Source organism: Canis lupus, chromosome 19 (assembly GCF_048164855.1).
Source record: "Canis lupus baileyi chromosome 19, mCanLup2.hap1, whole genome shotgun sequence".
Classification (NCBI taxonomy): Eukaryota; Metazoa; Chordata; class Mammalia; order Carnivora; family Canidae; genus Canis; species Canis lupus.
In genome coordinates, this window is record NC_132856.1 from 46377582 (window position 1) to 46399919 (window position 22338).

Consider the following 22338-nt stretch of genomic DNA (forward strand, 5'->3'; position numbering starts at 1 on the left):
AAATTATTTGAGCTGTGTCGCTAGGCAAAGTTAGGTGTTCCTCAGAGGCACCTGGAGGGCTCACTTGGTGGAGCATGTGACTGGATCTCGGGGTTGTTGGGTGTAGAGATTACTTAAAATATATTTTTTAAAGATTTTATTTATTCATGAGAGAGAGAGAGAGGGAGGAGACGGAGGCAGAGGCAGAGGCAGAGGGGGAGAGGCAGGCTCTCTGTGGAGCAGGGAGCCTGATGGGGAACTTGATCCAGGACCCTGGGATAATGACCTGAGCTGAAAGCAGACGCTGAATCGACTGAGCCACCCAGGCGCTCTTAAAAACAAAAACAAAAAGTTAGGTGTTCAACAAATGCCCAAGGTATGTGAGACTGAGTTTGCCTTGAGACATGTAGGGGAAGAATTTGAGGCCCCCTCTGCTCAGAGCCCTAGTTTTCTATTCAGGACAGGCAGGCAGTATGTAGCAACCACCAAGACCCTTAGTCTGATCTAGGTCTTGCCCCCAACACTGGGTCTGCCTTCTATTTTTTTTTTTTTAAGATTTTATTTATTTATCCATGAGAGACACAGAGAGAGGCAGACACATAGGCAGAGGGAGAAGCAGGCTCCCTGCAGGGAGACTGATGGGGGACTAAATCCCAGGACCCCAGGATCATGACCTGAGCCGAAGGCAGACGCTCAACCACTGAGCCACCCAGGCATCCCTGGGTCGGCCTTCTAGAACTCTCTTCCCCCAGGAGCTGGTGGGGATTGGCTGGAACTTGGCCGTGAGTCACAAAGCCATTGTGGCACCAGGGCCCCAAGGCTGGCCATTCGGGCTGGTGGGTTCAGCTTCAGGGGCAGGTGAGTGGGGCTGGTGGAGGGTTTGGTGGGGGGTACACAGAGGCTGGGTTGTTCTCCCCTGCCCCCCAGCATCCTCAGAGTCCCCTTGGGCCCTCCAGGCCACTTTAAAAAGTGGGTCAGCTTCTCAGCCCCTCAAAACAGGGGCACTTGGGACCCCCGTAAAAACTGATGGTGGGTTTGTCTGCCTGAGGTCCTAGCCTGGAGAGCCTACCATGTTTCCCTGGGAGGCTGGGAAAGTGGTTTTAGCTTGTATAAGGAAACAGACTCAGAGGGGTTTACTCAAAATCGCCAAGCCAGCCATTCGGCTTACATGTCTGGGGGCCCCTAATCCTTTTTCCTGTCCCCTGTAATCACATTCCTCTCACTTTGTTGTCTATTTGTTCACTCATTCTGGTTGAGTTCACTGAAAGGACTAAACCATGTGGCTGGTGAAACCGCAGACTCTAGGATAGGTCAGTTCAGATCCTAAAGCTGTTCTCCCTAAATTCTTCAGAACTTAGCTTGAGTGGTTCTCATCCATCTGTCCATCCATCCATCCATCCATCCATCCATCCATCCTCTTTCAACCATCCATCTATCCATCTATCCATCCATGTATCTATCCATAAACATATTGAGCACCTCTTGTGTACACTGTTCTAGGCATTGGGGATTCAACAGCAAATAAAAGAGACAGACATCCCTACCCATGGGCAGCTCATAGTTCAATGGGGGAGGCAAATCAGAAATAACATAAAGAAGTATGAAATATAGTATGTTGGCTTCCCTGGGCCTCAGGCTCCTCCTCTGTGAAGTGGAGACGATGACTGTGCCCGCCTCCTGGAGAACCAGTCTCAGGCCCATTACACTGATGCTTGTTCTGAATGGGCCCAGCCCATTTGCAGCTGGGATGAAGACTGGTAAGGGGCAGGACACTCAGGCCATCAAATAAGTGAAGCTAGAATGTTCACCATGAAAGGAGGCAGCACAGGGGTCTTTTAAAACAAATCTATTTTGATCATCTTTGTCTTGAAGTTTTTAATCTCTTATCATGTCAATTACTAATATGGTTGAATTTAAGTCTTCTGTTAATGGGCATTTTTAGATGGTTTCTGGTTTGGGGTGAGTATGAACACTTGTACCTCTTAAATGTAAATGTTAGGGTGGAATTGACAAGTTACCTTCAAGACTGACAGTTTCCCCAGTTGGTCATGATGTGTCCACCCTTTCAATTTTAGCCATTTTTGTGGATCTGGACACCATTTCTAATGGCCGGATAGCATACAACTGTATGAATGTCCTGTTTAATTTAAGCCACCTCCTAAGTTATTTTTAGTTTTTACTCTTCATAAATAATACAGTGATGAACATCCTTGAACACTCTCCTTTATGCACTTGTAACTGACTCCCTAGCAATCACCTTGTTGGTTATTTCTAGTTGATCCGCTTTTACGTATAAAAGAACACTAGTGTAAAATTCCTTTTGCATTCATTTTTGTGGACTTAAAAGTTTTTGGCTTTTTTTTGAAATGTTAGGGTTTTTTATTTTTGTTTTTCTTTTAATATGTCTCCTCACATTGGGCTTGAAAACAGAGCCAGCCCAGGGCAGTGTTGCTGTACGTTGCATGGGATGAAAGGCTGAATGAAGGCTGCTTCCTCTTACAAGCTGGCTTCTGAGATTGCACCTTCTCCTCCTGTTCCTCCTCCAACTCTATGGCCTTCCAAGGTATGAAGATGGCTGGGAAAGGGGAATCGGCTGTTTCAGCCAAAAGTTGGGGGTGGGTTTCTGCCCAACAAACATGTTATGCTTCAGGTGACATATCAAGGATGCTTGGCAGTATCCACCCCAATTCCCTCTGAGCCAAGGTGCTTTTGGAAGCCATAGTGATCCCCTCATTCTTCTACCCACCCATCTGCCAGTGATCTACCCATTACCTGTTAATCATTCACCATCCATGCACTGATCCATCCAGCCATTCATCAGTTCACCTCTTATTCATTGATCTCTTCACCAATTCCTTCAGCTCTCTCCATCCACACACTCATTTATCTACTCAGGTCTCGTCCATCCTCTACTCACTGGTCTGTCCATCCATCCATTCCACCCTTCTTTCCCCTCCTGCTTATTCATCCATCCACTCATTCATCCATTTACCCACTCATCCATCCATCCATCCATCCATCCATCCATCCACCTACCCATCTGTCCATCCATCCATGTGTCCATTTTCTTATTTATTGATCTATTCATCAATTCATTCGTCTACTTCATTTACCTATTTATTCTTCCACACAACCCTTTATCCATCTTTCTAACCCATCCACCATTCATTTATCCAGATATATCCATTCAGTATCTATCTACCCAAATTCCAATCCCCTCCATCATTCATTTATGAATATAGCCACCCACCCAACACTCACCTGTCCACAGTCTGGAACCCAGGCCCTTTGACTGAGATGAGGACACAGAAATGACTCAGACCTGGTTCCTACCCTCTATGAATTCACAGTAAACAGGGAGAGGCAAATAACACACACACACACACACACACACACACACACACACACACAGAGGAAATTTCCCAAATAGTGCGATCAGAGCTATATTCACAGTATGTTCCAGATATAAAGGAAGTTCAAAAAGCAAGAAGGTGATTGGGCTTTCAGCTGAGAATGTGCATTGTTGCCAGCACTGAAGTAGCCACAGGATGATGAGGGAGATGTAGATATCAAAGGCCACCTGGGCAGGTAGCTGGGAGAGAGGGGGGCCTGCAGAGGAGAGGAGAAAGATTGCAAGGTGTCAGAAACAAGAAGATGTAGGTACTGGAGCGCTTGCTCCAGCCAGGAAACCTCTCATCTCTATGGTCCCACTCTCTGACCACCTCTCTGCCCCCCTCCACAGGCAGAGCTGACCCAAGGAACCAAGACAATGCAGGAAGCAACACAGCTACAGTTGTCACCTGATGGGCAGAGCTTCTACCAGCCCCAGTCTGTCTCTAATATCCAAGACAGAGCAAGGACACTGAGTCCACAGCCTCAGCACGAGCCACTTGTGTCCAGGGAGACCCTTCTGCAACAGCATGACAAGGACAAGATGGTGTCTCGTCACATCCCACACCTACGGGCTATGGTTGAGAGCCAGGCCTTCAAGAACGTCCTGGTGGATGAGATGGACATGATGCTCTCCCGTGCAGCCACCCTCATCCAAGCCAACTGGAGAGGCTACCAGCTCCGGCAAAAGCTGATCTCCCAGATGATGGCAGCAAAAGCCATCCAGGAGGCCTGGCGACGCTTCAACACTAGGCGTCTCCTCCGGTCCGGGAAGTTGGTGGAAAAAAAAGTGAGCATGGAGGAGGGGGACATCCCTTACCATGCCCCCCAGCAGGTGCGGTTCCAGCATCCTGGAGAGGGCAAGCCCCCTCTGACCCAGCCTGTCATGGTGAGCAAAGAGACCCAGTTCCCTTCCTCTGACAGCCTGGCTGCCTACACCCACCAGCTGGCCCTGCTCCAGAGCCAGAGTACTCTACAGCCTGGCATGCAGGCTCCTTGTGCCACTAGGGGCCCCAGCGTCACCTTCCTGCCACACCAGACCGTTGCCATCAGACTTCCATGTCCAGTGAGTCTAGACACAAAGTGCCACCCATGCCTGCTGACCAGACCTGTCAGAAATGCCTGCCTTGTCCATGTAGAAGGGGACACGGTGAAGGCCAAGCAAGTAACTGCCAGAGTCAACAAGGCAGGAGCCCCAGGGCCTCCACCATGTGGAAGGTATGCTCAGGCCATTCATGGATCACTCAAGACCCAGACCCAGGCCCACATGGAAGCAGAGGTCCTCAAAGCCCCACCCCAAACAGGCCCAGCACCTGTGATGAACAAGACCCCACCTCAGATGTATCCGGTGGCTGCAGTGACCAAGACCCCACCACAGCCATGTCCAGTGCCCACGGTAACAATAGCCAAGACCCCACCCCAGATATACCCAGTGTCCCGGATAACCAAGACCCCAACCCAGATGTACCCAGCAGCTGCAATGACCAAGACCCCACCCCAGACATACCCCGCAGCCGCGATGACCAAGACCCCACTCCAGTCATGCCTGGCAGCCATGATGAACAAGACTCCACCCCAGCCGTGCTCAGTGTCCCTGGTAACAATAACCAAGGCCCCACCCCAGACATACCCGGTAGCCCCAGTGGCCAAGATCCCACCCCAGACATGCCCGGTGGCTGCAATGGCCAAGACCTCACCTCAGGCATCCCAGCCAGTCACAATGATCAAGAGCCCACTTCAGTCATGCCTGGCGGCCATGGTGAACAAGACCCCACCCCAGCCATGCCCTGCAGCTCCGATGTCCAAGACCCCAATCCAGATGCGACCAACAGCCTCAACGACTAACACTGCACCCCAGACACGACCGGCAGCCATGATGGCCAAGATCTCACCACAGATATGCCTGTTGGCCTCTATGATCAAGCCCACAACACAGGCAAGGCCTGTGGCCGCGACGACCAAGACTCCTCCCCAGACGTGCCCAGTGCCTGCTGTGGCCAGGACCCCAACTCAGATGCGCCCGGCAGCCCCGATGACCAAGACCCCACTGCAGACGTGTCCAGCAGCTGGTGTGGCCAAGACTCCATCTCAGACACTCCCAGGGGCCACAGTGACCAAGACCCCTCCTCAGACGCGTCTGGCAGCCATGGTCACCAAAACCCCAGCCCAATTTCGCTCAATGGCTGCCATCCTCAGGACCTTCTGCCTGCCACCTGCAGCAGCTGGAAATCTGAAGTCTTCGCCTCCAGCAGTGGCAGCAGCTGGAATTCCCAACACCTCATCCCACACATATCTGAATGGACCAAAGGCCAAGGCTGTGGTGAGCACAAAGCAGACAGCAGGCATGGTCAAGATCTCTTCTCACTCATACCTGGCTAATGGAAAGGTCAAATACTTGTCCTCACATCTGGGAGCTGGGGCCCCCAAGGCTACAGTGAGGCCACCTTTGGAAGCTGAAAAACTCAAGGCCGTCTCCCAGAAGCAGGTGAAAACAGAAACAATGTCTAATACCACCATAGCCATTGGAATGCCCCGGGATTCACCCTGGGCAAAAGTGGCTGAGGACAGGAGCAAGTCCTCATTACAGACACACCTGAGGACGGATGTCGTGAAGGTTCAGTCGCAGGTGTATATGCCCATAGAAACAGCCGTGGTCCTGCCCCAGGCACAGTTGGCCACATGTCCAGTCAAAGCCCTGCCCCAGACACATCTGGATACATGTCTGGCCAAAGCTCTGCCCCAGGAACGGCTGGCCACCTGTTCAACCGCAGCCTCGTCCCAGGGACAGCTGCTTGCCGAACTGACTGCGGCTTTGCCTCGGGCACATCTGGGCACCTGTCTGGCCAAGACCCTGTCCCAGGCACATCCATCAGCCAAGCTGGCCAAGGCCCTGTCCCAGGGACATCCACCTGTTGAGCTGACCACATCTCAGGCTCAGGCACACCTGGGCTCCTGTCTGTCCAAGGCCCTGTCCCAGGCACATTCGCCCGCCAAGCTGACCAAGGCTCCGTCCTTCGCACATCTAGGCACGTGTCTGACCAAGGCACAGTCTCAGGCTCATCTGGCTACAGGAGTGATGAAGGTCCAATCTCAGGCACATCTGCCCACCGGGCTGACCAAGGTGCAATCCCAGGCCCAGCTGGTCACAGAAACAGCCAAGTGCCTCTACGCAGCCCACCAACCTGCTGAGCTCAGCAACAAGACCCAGTCGCAGCCGTTCCTGGCTGGGTTCAAGGCCTCCACCCAGCCCTGCCAGCACGTTGGTGCTCTTGGCCCTCTGCCCCGACCCACACCAGAGGACAGACTGACCCAGATCCAGCCCCATGACTGTGCGCAAGGCAAAGCCACCCAGGGCCCACGCCAGGGGGTCTCTGAGGCCCAGAGCATGCTAGTGCCTCTGCTGGCGTCTGCCGGACACCCCGCATGTAACGTGGAATCCTGGGGCGATAGCGGGGCTACCCGGACCCAGTCATCGATGGCCAGCCCTGCCACACCCTGCCAGGAAGACCTGGCGACCTCCCAGCTGGCCTCCCTGTGTGCGGAGCTGGCTGCCGAGCTGGGCTCCCAGGAGGACCTCCGTGCCCTCTTGGCAAAAGCCCTTTCCCAGGGGCAAGTGAGGGCAGCCCTGAACCAGGCTCTGTCCAAGAAAGTTCTGGGCGCCACGATGGCCAAGGCCCTGCCCCAGGGCATGCTGGGTGCAGCGCTGATGAAAGTGCTGTCCTGGGGCGAGCTGGGCCTCGCCCTGTCGCGCACCCTGTCCCCCGGCGAGCTGCGGGCAGAACTCACTAAAGCCAAGCAGGGTAAACTGGCGGACGTGCTCAGCAAGGCCCTGACAGAGGAGGAGTGGGCTGCTCTGAGCCAAGCCCTATGTCAGGGGGAGCTGGGCGCTGTCCTGAGCCAGTCTCTGTCTCAGGCAGCGCTGAGGACTGGAGTCTTCCCCAAGGCCGCCTCGAAAACCGCAGGAAGCAGGATGACTATGGTCCCCGCCCCGGTGGAGGTGGACTACAGGGGGAGCCCATCGGCCGCATGGGGGCCCAACCTAGGCCCCGTGAGACCACAGCCCAGCAAGGTCAGGGTTCCCCAGGACGGGGCCTGGGAGGGCTTCGTCACAGGCTGGCCTGCCGGGTTCTTGGAAGAGATGGGGGATGGGGCCATGCTCGGGAGGTCACCCTGCTCATCAGTGGTCTTTATGGGTGCCTCCCTGGCTAGTAGAGTGATCACCACGATTCATCAGTATCCCCTGATTGCTGCCCTGGACCCCACTCTGTCATGGGAGGTGGAGCCCAGCAGGGCCTCCCCAAACCTTTATTTGAGCTCTGAGATCAGTGGAGAAAATGCGTGCCTGGCCCCAGGCACCAGTGAATTGGCATCAGATCTCAACCCCATGGAGAGTGACACGGGCCCTAATTTGCCCAAACCACCCCACCTGCAGCTGCCCCCCAGTCTGTGGCAGCTGCTCATTGCCAATGGCGTGGGCCCAAGCACCAGCCAGCCATCGGTGGCTGGTGGCACAGTTCCAAGCGCCCATAAGCCACACGTGGTCAGCAGGGTGGCCTCACGTCGGTGGGCGTCGACCGGGGAAGGCAAGGGGGCCTCAGGTACACTTCCCTGCGCCGCTGGTGGTGGGAGGGCTGCCCATTCCCAGCAGTGTACCGTAACCTACGGGAGATCTGTTTGCTGGGGTCAGCCCTCCGGGATCAGCAGGGTGCCCCCCGGTGTGTATCGATCCTCAGCTGCCAAGGTGTCACAACAGCCCTCTGTGGCCCGTGAGGAGACCACGCAGAAAACCCCGTCCCCAAATCACAAACGGGCCTCCGCGGCTACCAGGGAGAGAACCAACAAGTCGACCCCAGGTCCACTGAGGGCTGCCAGTATGAGCAAAATGTCCCTGACTCAACCACAGATCCCCAAGGCCTGTGACATCACCCTGGGTCTCTTGCCTGGCTCCATGGTTCCTGGTCATCGCTGGGCCTTCAAGACTCAGGCTGATCCCAGTGTGTTCCCAGCCCCCCCAGGCAATAAGTTGGCACATACTCTTACCCGTTTGGCAGTCCCTAGGCAGGAGAGGAATCGAACCCAGGGCACCGTTGCCAGTACGTACTGCCCACAGGAGCGAGTGACTGGCCATATACTCACTGAACTGGTGGCCAGTTTGCCCCAGGGTCCAGACAATGACCTGCCTGGAAGCCTCTCTCAAGGCTCCACAGACTATGGCCTGAATGTGAGTAATTCCCAGAGCTCCCTGCCTAGCTGCAGCTCGCTCAGCCTCTCCAGCATGTCTGTGGCCAGTCTGACTGCTGTCGACCTGGTGGAGGAGGAGTCCTGGGAGGCCAACTTGGATGGGGAAATTAATCTAGATACCCTCCTCTCTGGAGAGGCTGTGGGGAGGCCCCAGAAGCCTAGAGATAGGGAAGAAACTAAGAAAGTGGGCCGGGGCCACACGACCCCACGCCTCTACCACCAGCCCTCTGCAGGCTCAAAGCTGATCCCCATTCTGCACCAGAGCTCAGTGTCCGGTCGCGTGACCCTGAGTGTCCACTGGGGCTCAGATGATCAGGATGATGGGGATGTGTCCTCAGGTCAAAGCTCCATGGGTCTGAAGGAAAGCTTATCTCAGAAATCCTACAGGACAGGACTGACCAGAAGTCTGTCTTTGGATAATGTCCCTACCACGCATGAGCAGACATCCATGGCCACTAGGTTGACCTCAAGCCTATCCCAGCCATCGGTAGTCAGTAAGGTGGCTCCAAACCCAGGCCAGCCACTTACGGTCAGTAGGGTTGCCCCCAGCCCATCTGAATTACCTGTGTCTGGTAAGGTCACCCCTAGTCTAACTGAGCCATCTATCGCTAGTAAGGTGACCCTCAGCCTAGGCCAAACATCTATCACTGGTGGGGTAGCCACAAACCTAGCCCGGCCATCTGTGACCAATGCGGTGGCCCCCAACCTAGCACAAGCATCTATGACCGGTGGGGTGGTCCCCAGCCTAGCACAGCCATCGGTGACCAGTGGGATCGCCCCTAGCTTAACCCGGCCATCTATAACTTGTGGGGTGGTCCCTAGCTTAGCTCAGGCATCTGTGACTGGAAGGGTGGCCCCCAGTCTATCTCAGGCATCTGTGACTGGAAGAGTGGCCCCCAGTCTATCTCAGGCATCTGTGACTGGAAGGGTGGCCCCCAGCCTATCTCAGGCATCTGTGACTGGCAGGGTGACCCCCAACCTCACCTGGCCATCTGTGACCCGTGGGGTGGCCCCTAGCCTCGCCTGGCCATCTGTGACCCATGGGGTGGCTCCCAGCCTCACCCAGGCATCTGCAACCAGCGGGGTATCCCCCAGCCTAGCCCGGCCATCTGTGACTGGTGGGTTGGCCCCCAACCTCGTCCAGGCATCTGTGACCGGTGGGGTGGCCCCCAGCCTAGCTCAGGGATCTATGACTGGTGGGGTGACCCCCAGGCTCGCCCAGCCATCTATGACCAGTGGGGTGGCCCCCAGCCCTGCCCGGCCATCTGTGACCAGTGGGGTGGCTCCCAGCCTTGCCCAGGCATCTATGACTGGTGGGGTGACCCCCAGCCTCGCCCAGGCATCTATGACTGGTGGGGTGACCCCCAGCCTCACCCAGCTATCTGTGACCAGTGGGGTGGCCCCCAGCCTTGCCCAAGGATCTATGACCGGTGGGGTGACCCCCAGCCTTGCCCAGCCATCTGTGACCAGTGGGGTGGCTCCCAGCCTTGCCCAGGCATTTATGACTGGTGGGGTGGCCCCCAGCCTTGCCCAGGTATCTATGACTGGTGGGGTGACCCCCAGCCTCGCCCAGGCATCTATGACTGGTGGGGTGGCCCCCAGCCTCACCCAGCTATCTGTGACCAGTGGGGTGACCCCCAGCCTTGCCCAGGCATCTATGACTGGTGGGGTGACCCCCAGCCTCACCCGGCCATCTGTGACCAGTGGGGTGGCCCCCAGTCTTGCCCAGGCATCTGTGACCAGTGGGGTTGTCCCCAGCCTAGTCCAGGCATCTGTGACCAGTGGGGTGGCCCCCAGCCTAGCTCAGGCATCTATGGCCAGTGGGGTGACTCCTAGCCTCGCCCGGCCATCTGTGACCAGTGGGGTGGCCCCCAGCCTTGCCCAGGCATCTATGACTGGTGGGGTGGCCCCCAGCCTCGCCCAGGCATCTATGACTGGTGGGGTGGCCCCCAGCCTCACCCAGCTATCTGTGACCAGTGGGGTGACCCCCAGCCTTGCCCAGGCATCTATGACTGGTGGGGTGACCCCCAGCCTCGCTCGGCCATCTGTGACCAGTGGGGTGGCCCCCAGCCTCGCCCAGGCATCTATGACTGGTGGGGTGACCCCCAGCCTCGCCCAGGCATCTATGACTGGTGGGGTGGCCCCCAGCCTCACCCAGCTATCTGTGACCAGTGGGGTGACCCCCAGCCTTGCCCAGGCATCTATGACTGGTGGGGTGACCCCCAGCCTCGCTCGGCCATCTGTGACCAGTGGGGTGGCCCCCAGTCTTGCCCAGGCATCTGTGACCAGTGGGGTTGTCCCCAGCCTAGTCCAGGCATCTGTGACCAGTGGGGTGGCCCCCAGCCTAGCTCAGGCATCTATGGCCAGTGGGGTGACTCCTAGCCTCGCCCGGCCATCTGTGACCAGTGGGGTAACCCCCAGCCTGGTTAAGCCATCTATGACTGATGGGGTGGACCCCACCGTAGCCCAGCCACCAGTGACTGGTGCAGTGGCCCCCAGCCCAGCTCAGGCATCCATGGCCTGTGTGGTGGCCTCCAGCCTAAGCCAGCCAGCAGTGACCGGTGGAGTGGCTCCCAGCCTAGCACACCCATCTATGATTGGTGGGATAGCCCCCAGCCTAGGCCAGCCATCAGTGGCCTGTGTGGTGGCCCCCAGCCTAGGCCAGCCATCAGTGGCCTGTGTGGTGGCCCCCAGCCTAGGCCCGCCATCAGTGGCCTGTGTGGTGGTCTCCACCCTAGCCCAGCCATTTGTGGCCAATAGAGGGCCCCTCAGCCTATTCCAGCCATCTGTAATTGGTGGTGCTGGTTGCACTGTTGGCCAGTCAGATTGGATGCCTAAGGTGGGTTCAAATGTACCATCAAGGGTGGATGCAGTGGCCTCTAGCCTGCATCATCCATCATTTGTGACTGAAATCCCTGCGGGTACATCATGTCCCCCTACAACTAGCAGCATGGGTCAAGATCTGAACCAGTCATCTGTGGCCACCGAGACGGCTCTATGTCAAGAGCCTGTAATGGTTGATGGGGTGGCCTCAAACCCCCAGGCCCCTGAGTTCAGTGAGGTGCCCCTGGCATTTCATCAGCCACTCAGTGTCAGTGGGGGGCACCCAAACATAACCGAACATTCTGCTGTCACTCTCTCTGCCCCAAATATCTACCAGACATCCGGTGCTAGTGGAGAGGACTCTTGTCTAGACCGAGGAACCAGTATATCTCCGGGGGCTCTGTTCAGGGGCATGGCTGCAAGCATCTCCCCCGGCGCTATGGCTGCTAGCATGTTCCCAAATATGTCTCGGGGGACCCTGGCTGCTGGTATGTTCCTCAGTATGTCTCCAGGACCTATGTCTCCGGGCATGACAGGGAGTGTGTGCCAGGGGAGTGTGACGACTGGTATGGGCCCAAACCAATTTCAAGTAGTCAGCGGCATGGCTCCCATTGCATTCCCAGCCTCCGTGGCAGGGGCCCCTTTGATTCACGAACAAGCCATAGAGGTGGGTCCTGGTTTCTCTCGGGCTTCAGTGCCCAACAGACTGGGTATGAGGCCATTCAGGTTTTCTCAAGCCAACGCAGACCCCACCATGTCTCAGGTCAATGTTGATCTACCAGTATCTTTGAACCACCAGCATCCTCCTGTGTCCACAGTTGTGGCATCTGGTTACCAACAAGCTGATGCTTTCAGCCAGGAGCCCCTGATGGGCACAGCTAGCGGCCTGGTGCCAGGTTCTGTAGCCACCAGGATGCCCGCAGCCCTGGCCCCGGCTACTGCGGCCAGTGGTGTGGCCCCCAGCCTTCCCCCAGGGTCTGTGATCAGGGGCGTGGGCCAGAGCCTGCCTCCAGGGCCGGTGATCAGTGGTGTGCCTCCCCGCCTTCCGCCCAGTTACGTGATCAGTGGTGTGGCTCCAACCTTTCCCGCAGGGTCTGTGATCTGTAGTATCAGCCACAGCCTTCCCCCGGGATCTGTGATTAGCGGCATGGGCCAGGGTCTTCCTCCAGAACCCATGGCCAGTGCTGTGGCCCCGAGCTTTCCTCCAGGTTCTGCGGCTAGTAGGGAGCCCCCTAGTCTGACGGCAGCATCTGGGGGTGGTGGGAAGAGACAAAACCTCTCCATGAGACCCTCAGTTAGTTTCACTGCTCCAAGCCTAATCCCAGGTTCAGTGTCAAACGAGACGGACACAAATGTCTCTCCTGGGTCTGTGGCTTCTAGTGTGTTTCCAACATCTGTGGCTGGAGAACTGAATCAGGGACTGGTTCTGGGGTCCACAGCTAACGCAGCCGGTGTGCCCTCCACAGTCAGAAATGTGGCCCAGAGCCTTCCCCAGGGGTCCATGCTGGTTGGGATCACTCCCCGTCCTTACCATGGAGCCCTGGCTGGAGAAGGGTCTATAGCCCCCTTCCAGGCATCCCATACCACTAGCCTGGCTCAGCTTCATCCCCAGGGCTTGGAAGCTAGTGACACAACCAGGAGAGGACACCAAGTGCCCACAGTTCTACAAAGAGCCTCACAGTTGAACCACACCCTTGAGACGATGCCATTTGAGGCCACAGATGACCAGGCCGTGATGAAGCCAGAGGGCCTGGACAAGGGTCTGTCCCAGGTGTCCATATCCAGTGGGGACTCCATGGTCCTTGATGCAACCCCATGGATGTTCCATAGTCCCCTGTCAGGTGACATTAACGACAGCCACGAATTCCTTCCCGACAGTCAAAGACCACTGTTGGAGGAGGTAGTTCCCAACCAGACCGAATCTCTGACCAGTGGCATGGCTCCTGTCCCTCCCCAGCCCCTGAATGTTGCCAACCACTCCATGGCTGGTAGTGCCACCCCAACTCTGCAGCAGAGGTCAGCAACCAGTTGGCGGCCCCCCAGCTCCCACTTTGTGACTGGTAGCTGGGTCCCCAGTGTGCTCATGGAGTCTGTCAGGGCTCCTGGTGCCCCCTTGGCTCAACAGGCATCGATGGCTCACATCATACCCCAGAGCCCCTTGGTGGCTCACATCATACCCCAGAGCCCCTCGGTGGCTCACATCATACCCCAGAGTCCCCCGGTGGCTCACATCATACCTCAGAGCCCCTCGGTGGCTCACATCATACCCCAGAGCCCCTCAGTGGTTCATATCATACCCCAGAGCCCCACAGTGACTCACATCATGTCCCAGGACCCCCCAGTGACTCAGGTGCCCCAGAGCCCTGCCTATAATATGGGGGCTTCTACTATAGTTTCAGGGTCACCCAAGCTGGCCCATAGCAGTCCTACGGCATTCAGCTTGCACCCAGGATCTATAACTGGGATGGGGACCCCAAGCACTTCCCAGAGGTCAGGAACCACCCACAAGGCCTCCCATGTGTCACTTTATCCATCCAGCACTAGTGGAATGGCATCTGATGGGTTCCAGGTAGCAGCTGTCCCCAGGGCACACCAGAAGCCAGTGTCTGGGGACCTGGTTCAGAACAACCACAAGTTTCTTGGCTCTAGAAAATCCTATAGGTCCATGCATGGTTATTCCGTCTCAGACATGCTAGACAGTAACATAGCCAAGGTTGTGCCCTTGCATGAAGTGCAGGAGCACACCTACAGGTCCTCACAGGAAAGTCCCAAACACTCCAAGAGTGCGCCACCGGTCGTAACACCAATCATCCGCACCACTGAGGTGGCACACAACACGGCCACCTCTAGGCTGCACCCAGGGCTTCGGAGGGTGTCTCTGGGCTATGAGTCCTCACCTGACGGCTCCCGGAGGCCCCTTTTAGCCCAGGAGTCGATGGAGGGGTCTCTGGATTTCCGTAGCGCCGGGGCTCCTGTAGACAGTGACAGGGCATCCCTGACTCCCACTGTACTCCAGGGCCCCGTGGATGCTGGCATAGCTGGTGGCCAAGCATGGAACTCTGCCGTCCCCAGTGTAGCGGTCGGGCCCATGAGCAGCGCAGTGGCCCCTGGTGGCGTGTGGGATCTGGCCAGGGCTTCTGTGCCATGGGACACCGTGGGCAGAGAGGCAGCGGCGGATCCCAGACAGTCGGGGGAGCTGGTGGCATCGATGCAGGCTGTGGAGAAGATAATCATCCATGCTGTGGTCACTATCCAGGCATGCGCACGTGGCTACCTGGTGCGCCGTACCGTCAAGGTGTGGCACCAGTGGGCCGTCATCATCCAGGCTGCCTGGCGCGGCTACCGTGTGCGGCGGGACTTGGCCCGGCTCTCTCGAGCCGCCACCACCATCCAGGCTGTGTGGCGAGGCTTCCTCACTCGCCGGCCCGAGACTCAGCAAACCATGCTCCCGGCCATGTGGTGCAAAATGGGCAGCAGGACCAGGTCAGGATCCGACCACCGCTGTTTCCAGTCGTGCCAGCCACACATCTGCGCCCTCTGCCAGTCGCTGAGTCCCAGGCTGGGGAGCCCGCCCAGCGTGGTGATGCTCGTGGGTTCCAGCCCCCGCACGTGCCACATGTGTGGCCACACGCTGCCCACTCGGGTGGTGCACGGCATGGGCCGGGGCTCCACAGTCCAGGCTAGCTTGCCGTGGGGCTGCGCCACCCAGATGAATTCCCGGAGCCCCCGGCTGTCCCGTCGCCGGATTAAGGCGGCCACGGCCATCCAGTCGGCCTGGAGAGGCTTCAGCGTACGCCGCCGTCTGAAGCAGCAGCAGATGGCAGCCAAGATGCTTCAAGCCACCTGGCGCGGCCATCGCACCCGGGCCTCCCTCACTACGGATGCGCTCTTGGGGCCGGAAGCGTGGGACAGCTCGCAGCACATGCAGTGGCCAGGTGTCTAGAACATCGGCTGACTAGTGGGGCGGGGGACACCAGGGGAGGGACAGTGTGGCTCTCTGGGTCTAATGAATAAAGCCCTCCACAGCCTGGGTCTTGGTCCACCTGTGTTCATGAAGGTGTCTTGGGCATGGTTGGCGGGGTGGGGGGGCAGGGGAATTGGGAGGGTCTGGAGCATCCTGGATGGGAGAGGCCCTAAATTTTGCCTCCAGCCATGCAGTTAGTACATGAGGTCTGTGGCTGGGATCGGAACCCTCAGCCTCTTCCAGAGCTCAGAGCCAACTATGTGGCCCCACATATATTACTGTGTCTATTGGGGCCTAATGGGGTGGAGTCCAGTCAGTTCCAGATGAAAGCTGTCCCCAGTACATTCCAGAAGCCAGTGTTGGGAAAGCTGGCCTAAAATGGCTGCCATGAGATTGTTGGCCCTAGAAAAATCCTACAGGTGCATGCGTGGGTGCCTCGTTCAAGAAATGTTAGGCGGATCCAGCCACTTCCTGATTCGGGACACACATATAATGGGGCACAGAGAGAGGGAGGGGGCGACTCCAGAGGGGGCAGCCTGGGAGGAGGAGGGGCAGAGGAGGGTGGTGGCATGGATTTGGGGCAGCTGCAGAGGGAGCCACAGAGTGAAGGGGCAGGGGAGCAGGTGGGGCAGGAGGGTCTTGAGGGGATAGGGAGAGTTTGAGGGCTTCAGGGTGGACCGTGGTTTCTAGTGGTTTCTAGGAGAGGTAGGGGGTCCAGGTGGAGAGCCGGCGGGGAGTGGCATCCCATGCAACAGTAGCAGCGCCCAGAGGCCCCACGTCCCCAGGCCCCACATGTGCACAGCCCCACGTGCCGAGAGCAGCGTGCGTGTGCACCTGCAGGTGTAAAGAGCACCTGGCCACACACCTGTGAAGAGCCCGCCTTTTGTCCTTCCCACACAGGAATGGCAGGCTCCCAGCTGCCCCCGCCACTTCTGCTGCTGGCTCTGGTGCTGCTGGTGGGGAATTTCTCTTCACAGACACCTCCAGAGGTAAGAACAGGGAAGGAGGCGGCCTGGCTTCCAGGAAGCTGGAGCAGACATGGGGCCCAGCTGCACACCTGGCTTCTGGAGCCCTCCTTCAGGCCACACTGGGCAGCCTGCCCCGCCCCCCCCACCTCCCCCCAAAACTTGAAGGGCTGGATTTCAAAAGTCCGTTTCTTTTAGCCAGCTCCCCCAGAGAAAGGAGTGAGGAACCCAGGGCATTGGTGGGGGGGGTGGACACGAGAGCTCACTTCCCAGCCGCAAAGCATTTATGGCTCCCAGGAGACTTTCTTGGCACCTGACTTAATTTCCATCTGCTGCTCCCTAGGATGGTTCCCAGAGTGCAGGATGGTTTAGCTCTGATCCTCCTCCCCCCGCCCTCCATCTCCCACTAGGCCATTGCTCTCTCTGACCCCATGTCCCAGCCCCAAATCTGGAATATCCACTGGACACCACCACACATGGCACTCTTCCTGCAGGCAAGGGCTTCGCTCAGAAGGCACATTTACCCTCGTTGCGGAGCCCAGGAAACCGAGGCGGAGGCAAGCCGAGTCTCCCAGCTGTGCCAGGCCCAGGTTAGAACCAGATGACTTGGCTCTTGCCAGCCTCCGAGTCTAGGACTCTCTGGGCAAAGCAAACTCCTGGCACAGTGCCTGGGAAGACCCCTCCTTCACCTTCCGGTCAGGTCTCCTGTAGCTCATGCGCACCTGCCGGCTCTGTGCTGGGCGCTCAGCAGAGCTTGTGTCCTCCTCCGCCTCTTCTTTCAAGGCCCACTGCTATTCTCCCATTCACGTGAAAAGTTTGGCTCTCTAGGGTCCTGGCTTGGCTGGGAGTTCACTGCGGCCCTGAGTAATCTTCTGATTTCAGCAGAAATTCCTCAGTGATGGGAAGCAGTCTGGGGAGGCTGGCCTCTTGGTCCTTGACTCCTTGGAGGTCATTAAGGGGCCCTCTTACCATCTTCCCAGTCACCTGGGGCCAGACTCGTACCATTCTGAGCCTCTGTTCCCCATGTGTAAACTGGGAATGCCATGAGGCCAGTGCATGGTGCCTCTTCTAGATTTCTCTGTCATTCCCCACAGAGCTTGGGAGATTGGACAGAGAACTGGCGGTGGCGGTGGTGGTGGTGGTGAGGTGTCTGTGTGTAGACCCAGCTCCCTCCTGGGGCCAGCACTGGATGTTACTTCTGCATTTTTGATGCCTGGGGTGAGGCAAAAGAGGAAGCATACAGACTCACCCAGGGCAGAGTGGATGGGGTGGGGCAGGGAGCCGTTGATGGATGAACTGGCAAGCTGCTAAAATGCCTAGGAGCCCAGAACTGGGAAGTAAAACATTTACCCACCCTCAGTCTAGCTCCTGGGCTCAGTGCCTGGGATGGGGTAGGAGCCAGGGAGTGGCTGGAACAAAGCAGGGTAGATTTCCAGAGACCCAATCCTCTGATTCTTCCCAGAGCCCAGACTGCTAAGCCAGGCCCTCATTAAGGACTCTGAGTTTAGCCTTGGGGACCTTCCAGGTATCTGGTGAAGAAGATTAGGGCTGATTCCTACCCCCACCCCACCCCCGAGAGCTCCGAGGTGGATCCGTGCAGATGAGCACCACTGAATACCTACTAGGTGCCAAACCTATGTGAGCACTCAGAGGCTCTGCCTCATGATGATATCCATTCGACAGACAAAGAAACTGAGTCCCAGAAAGTTTAAGAGAGTTCCCCAGGGGGACCTGGCTGGATCAGTTGGTGGAGTGTGCAACTCCTAATCTCAGAGTCATGCGTTCAAGCCCCACATTGGGAGGGTGGGGTTTACTTAAAGAAAGAGTTCCCCAGCAGGCTGCCTGGGTTCAGAGGGCCTCTAGAGCCCTGAAACAAGAATAGGGGCTGGGAGGGCCTGACCTGGCCTGGAACCCTGGCTGTGGGACTTCAGACAAGGGTGCCTTGTTTTCCACTGAGCACTTGCATGGTGCACTAAATCCCCCAGGTCTTGCTGAGAGGCAGGTGTTTGCTATCTGGGATAATAGGGAAGTTGACATCCAGAGAAGGGCTGGGGCCAGGGCTGGGGCCGGAGCTGGGGCTGCACACCCTCGTTCCCGACCATCTCCTCCTCATACCCTCCATGGTGGTTTCCTTCCCTGGGTTATTTTTGCTGGTGCTCTTGGAGAGCGGGGTGGAGAAGCCAACTTCCAAGGTACAGCTCCTCCAGTTCAGTGGAAACATCCAACCACTTCAGCACCCCTGAGTTCAGAGACAGGCTCGACCATCCATCCCAGAACCCCAAGTTTGGAGACAGGCTTGTTAAAACAGAAAATTCAATGGAGTAAAATGTGAAGATCTAAATGACTGTATTGATGATTCATGAATTGGGTAGCATCCCATCTTAGCAGATACAAAGGAGTTCTGAGGAGCTGTACAGAATAGAAGCCTCTTATAGCCTCTTATAGGAAGAGAAGGGAAGTTTCTAGCAAAGGCAAGTTTACCTTCCTTTGGGGGAAAGCAGAGGAGAGGCATCTGTTGGGCAGATTATCTCCCAAGGGCTGACCAGATCAATCCAGATCGATGGGGCAAAGGTCATACTTTGGTGGGAGGTGTGGAAACCCCAATTCGATCAGGTATTAAGTCTTGGTTTGCTGATGTGGAGCTTAGCACAAGTGACTCCATTTTGGACCTGTTTCTTTTTTAGCAGACTCAATGGAGCGGCGCCCCTAGTTCAGGGGAAGACTCCATGATCTCCCATAGGTCTTCAAGTTCAGAGGCAAACCCCACCATCCAGCCCAGCTCCAGCTCCACAAGTCCAGGGTTGGCGCCCACCTTCCCACAACCAGAAACAGTCACCCCCTCCCAGTTCTGGCTCCCCCAGTTCAGAGCTCACCACTACCTCCCACTCCGCAAATTCCACCACCTTGACCCTGCATTGGAGCTCCTCTTCTCCCAGCCCCAGAACAGAGCCCCGCTCCATGCCCTCCAACACCACTGATGGGACCTCTGTGGCCACTGGCCCTGGTGAGTGCTGAGAGGTTTGGGGGTTGGGGGAGTGGTTGGGGGTACCAGGCTGCAGTTCTGTGATCGGCCACCAGGGAGAGACACAGACCTGCGAATATGTGGAAGAAGGGCTTCTCCCCACCCTCTGCCCGGTGTCACCTAAAGCCCTCAGGCCTTCATTCTATGCACATTTATTGAGCACCTAGTGTGTATCAGATCCTGGAAACACAGCTTTGTTGGGAGACAGATTATGAGTAAATTATAGACTTGTTTCTAGGGGATCCCTGAGTGGCTCAGCAGTTTAGTGCCTGCCTTTGGCCCAGGGCCTAAGTCCCAGGTAGGGCTCCCTGCATGGAGCTTGCTTCTCCCTCTGCCTGTGTCTCTGCCTCTCTCTGTCTCTGTCTCTCTCTCTCTCTATATATATATATAATATATAATATATAATATATAATATATAATATATATAATATATATCATGAATAAATAAATGAAATCTTTAAATTATAGACTTGTTTCTAATTTTTTTTTATTTATTTATGATAGTCACACAGAGAGAGAGAGAGGCAGAGACACAGGCAGAGGGAGAAGCAGGCTCCATGCACCGGGAGCCCGACGTGGGATTCGATCCCAGGTCTCCAGGATCGCGCCCTGGGCCAAAGGCAGGCGCCAAACCGCTGCGCCACCCAGGGATCCCTACACTTGTTTCTAAAAGAACAAAATAAACAGGATAAGGAATCAGAATGCAAATACAAGCTGATTGAATGGTCTTTCCCCCCATTTTTAAAAAAAATTTATTTATTTATTCATAGAGACAGAGAGAGAGAGGCAGAGACAGGCAGAGGGAGAAGCAGGCATCATACAGAGAGCCTGACGTGGGACTCGATCCAGGGTCACCAGAATCACGCCCTAGGCTGCGGGCAGCGCTAAACCGCTGCGCCACAGGGGCTGCCCTTTTCCCCCCATTTTTAAAAGAATTTTTTTAAAAAGATTTTATTTATTCATGAGACACACACACACACACACACACACACACACAGGGAGAGGGAGAAGCAGGCTCCATGCAGGGACACTGATGTGGGACTCGATTCCGGGTCTCCAGGATCAGACCCTGGGCCGAAGGCGGCGCTAAACCGCTGAGCCACCCGGCTCCCTAAAAAGATTTTTTTAAAAAAGATTTTATTCATTTATTCATGAGAAACAGAGACATTGGCAGAGGAAGAAGCAGGCTCCCCATAGGGAGCCCGATGCAGCAGGACTTGATCCCAAGACCCCGAGATCACCCCCCGTGCCAAAGGCAGACGACACTCAACCTCTGAGCCACCCAGGTGTCCCTGAAAACTTCTATTTATTAAGTAGCCTCTACCCACACATAGGGCTCGGACTCACAACCCCGAGATCAAGAGTTGCATGCTAGGATTGAAAGGTTTTTTTTAAATATATATATATTTTTAAAATTTTATTTATGATAGTCACACAGAGAAAGAGAGAGAGGCAGAGACACAGGCAGAGGGAGAAGCTGGCTCCAAGCAGGGAGCCCGATGTGGGATTCGATCCCGGGTCTCCAGGATCACACCCAGGGCCGAAGGCAGGGCTAAATCGCTGAGCCACCCGGGCTGCCCCATATGTTGTCTCCTAAATGTCCAAAGGGTGATGACATGCTTGAAGTCGCAGAGTATGAACCATCTTCAGAAAAGCATTGACTTTTGCATGTGTCCTCAGCTTGTTTGCTGCATTTGGGTACAGAATTCTAGACTAGATTTTTCTCACTTTGCAAGAACACCTGAGAGTGGCCAACGAGGGCAGCAAAAACACAGAGAATGGAACGAATGCCTTATTGGCAAATAATACTCAAAATGAAAAGGACAAAAATGTGCTTTAAAAAAGTGACAGCTGCAACAGGAGAGGGAAATGAGCACGGCTTCCTGGGAAGGAGGCTCTGAAAAATTCTGGGCCCTGGTGGGTGTTTTGGCCTTGGGAAGACAGGGACTGGGGCTGATTCGCCTTCTCCCTCAGCTCCAGGTGACACTGGGGCCCCTGAATTGCACAGGAACCCAGGCGTGGTGGTGGCTGTGTGTCTGCTGGTGTCTGTTTTGCTCCTTGGGGCTGTGCTAATGGCTGTCAGGTGCCACCACCGGGGTGTGTCTAAGTCCTAGAAGTGGCATGAGATAGCGTGGTGAGGTGGGGCTGGGCTACAGGGATGGCCCTCCCAAGGCCCTGAATGTCCTCGTGTGTGCGTTCCTCCTCCAGGGAGCTGCAAGCCAAAGCTCATCTTTTGCCCATCACCCACCAGAGTGATCTCCATGGGGCTGAGAAGGAGGGGCGCTTGGATGGAGCAGGCGCACCTGGGAGGGGCTAGCCTTGCCAGAATAAAGCCCTTACTGTTCCTCTGTGGCCTCCTGAGTCATGGACTCCTGTGACAAACATCTATGTGCTGGGGTCAGAGTGGGGACCATTTCTCTACCCTCATGGGGCCCATAGTCTCAAAGGTGGGGACAGACGATAGCCAGGGGCTCAAATGACATCATTTCAGATGGCACAGAGGGTCATGGAGTCACAGATTGGGGCTGTGGCCGCATCCCAAGGGCCTATGTGTGCAGGTTTTTTGAGAGGGTGGAGAGGGCTTGATATTTCAACCAAGACCTGAGAGGTGGGAAGGACCCTCTTTGGAGAAAGTTGAGAGAACGGGCGTCCCAGGAAGCAGGCACAGCAAGCACAAAGGCCCTGTGGTAGGAAGAACTTGAAATATTTGGGAAACGACAAAGAAGTGAGTGGAGTCAGAGTAGGGTGAGGGAGAGGTGAGTGGGGCACTGCACTGGCTAGGGGTTTTAGCCCAAACATCACCAGCCAGTAAGTTCCACAATCTGGTAGGTCTTCCTTCAAGTCTTTGGGAGGGCAGATCGGCAGGGGGAGAAGGCTTTCCTGGGGCAGGAACAACCTGTGCAAAGGCTTGGAGGCAGGAAGGCACCAGAAGCAGGCTGAGAATGGGGAGTCCA

The 22338-nt window shown here is 56.2% G+C and overlaps 2 protein-coding genes across 5 annotated transcripts; both read left to right on the plus strand.

Annotated features, from left to right (window-relative positions):
• Window positions 1–713: 713 nt before the first annotated feature.
• On the plus strand, window positions 714–15463 carry IQCN (IQ motif containing N). Of its 4 annotated transcripts, XM_072786740.1 has the most exons (4): window positions 714–837; window positions 2410–2542; window positions 3722–7438; window positions 14450–15463. In XM_072786740.1, exons 2-4 carry the CDS (start codon window positions 2459–2461, stop codon window positions 15374–15376), a joined length of 4728 nt encoding a protein of 1575 aa, XP_072642841.1. In that variant the 5' UTR covers window positions 714–837; window positions 2410–2458; the 3' UTR covers window positions 15377–15463. The 4 variants fall into 4 exon arrangements, with proteins under 4 accessions (XP_072642841.1, XP_072642838.1, XP_072642840.1 ...); XM_072786737.1 differs by lacking the exons at window positions 714–837; window positions 2410–2542; window positions 3722–7438 and adding an exon at window positions 7448–11227 and having other exon boundaries at window positions 11267–15463; XM_072786739.1 differs by lacking the exons at window positions 714–837; window positions 2410–2542; window positions 3722–7438 and adding an exon at window positions 7448–11227 and having other exon boundaries at window positions 11306–15463.
• A 792-nt stretch (window positions 15464–16255) lies between these two features.
• On the plus strand, window positions 16256–21768 carry CIST1 (colon, intestine and stomach enriched 1). The gene is given in 4 exon segments (XM_072788123.1): window positions 16256–16386; window positions 19047–19199; window positions 19201–19366; window positions 21593–21768. Coding segments are annotated over 4 exon segments (576 nt in total). The 5' UTR covers window positions 16256–16299; the 3' UTR covers window positions 21763–21768.
• The last annotated feature ends 570 nt before the right edge of the window (window positions 21769–22338 follow it).

Excerpts from the sequence above, each read along its gene's own strand:
- IQCN (XM_072786737.1), top strand. The coding sequence starts at position 7,508 with ATGGGGGATGGGGCCATGCTCGGGAGGTCACCCTGCTCATCAGTGGTC. Across the intron at positions 11,228-11,266 it reads TTGGTGGGATAGCCCCCAGC|CTAGGCCAGCCATCAGTGGC; the intron begins CTAGGCCAGCCA and ends GTGGCCCCCAGC.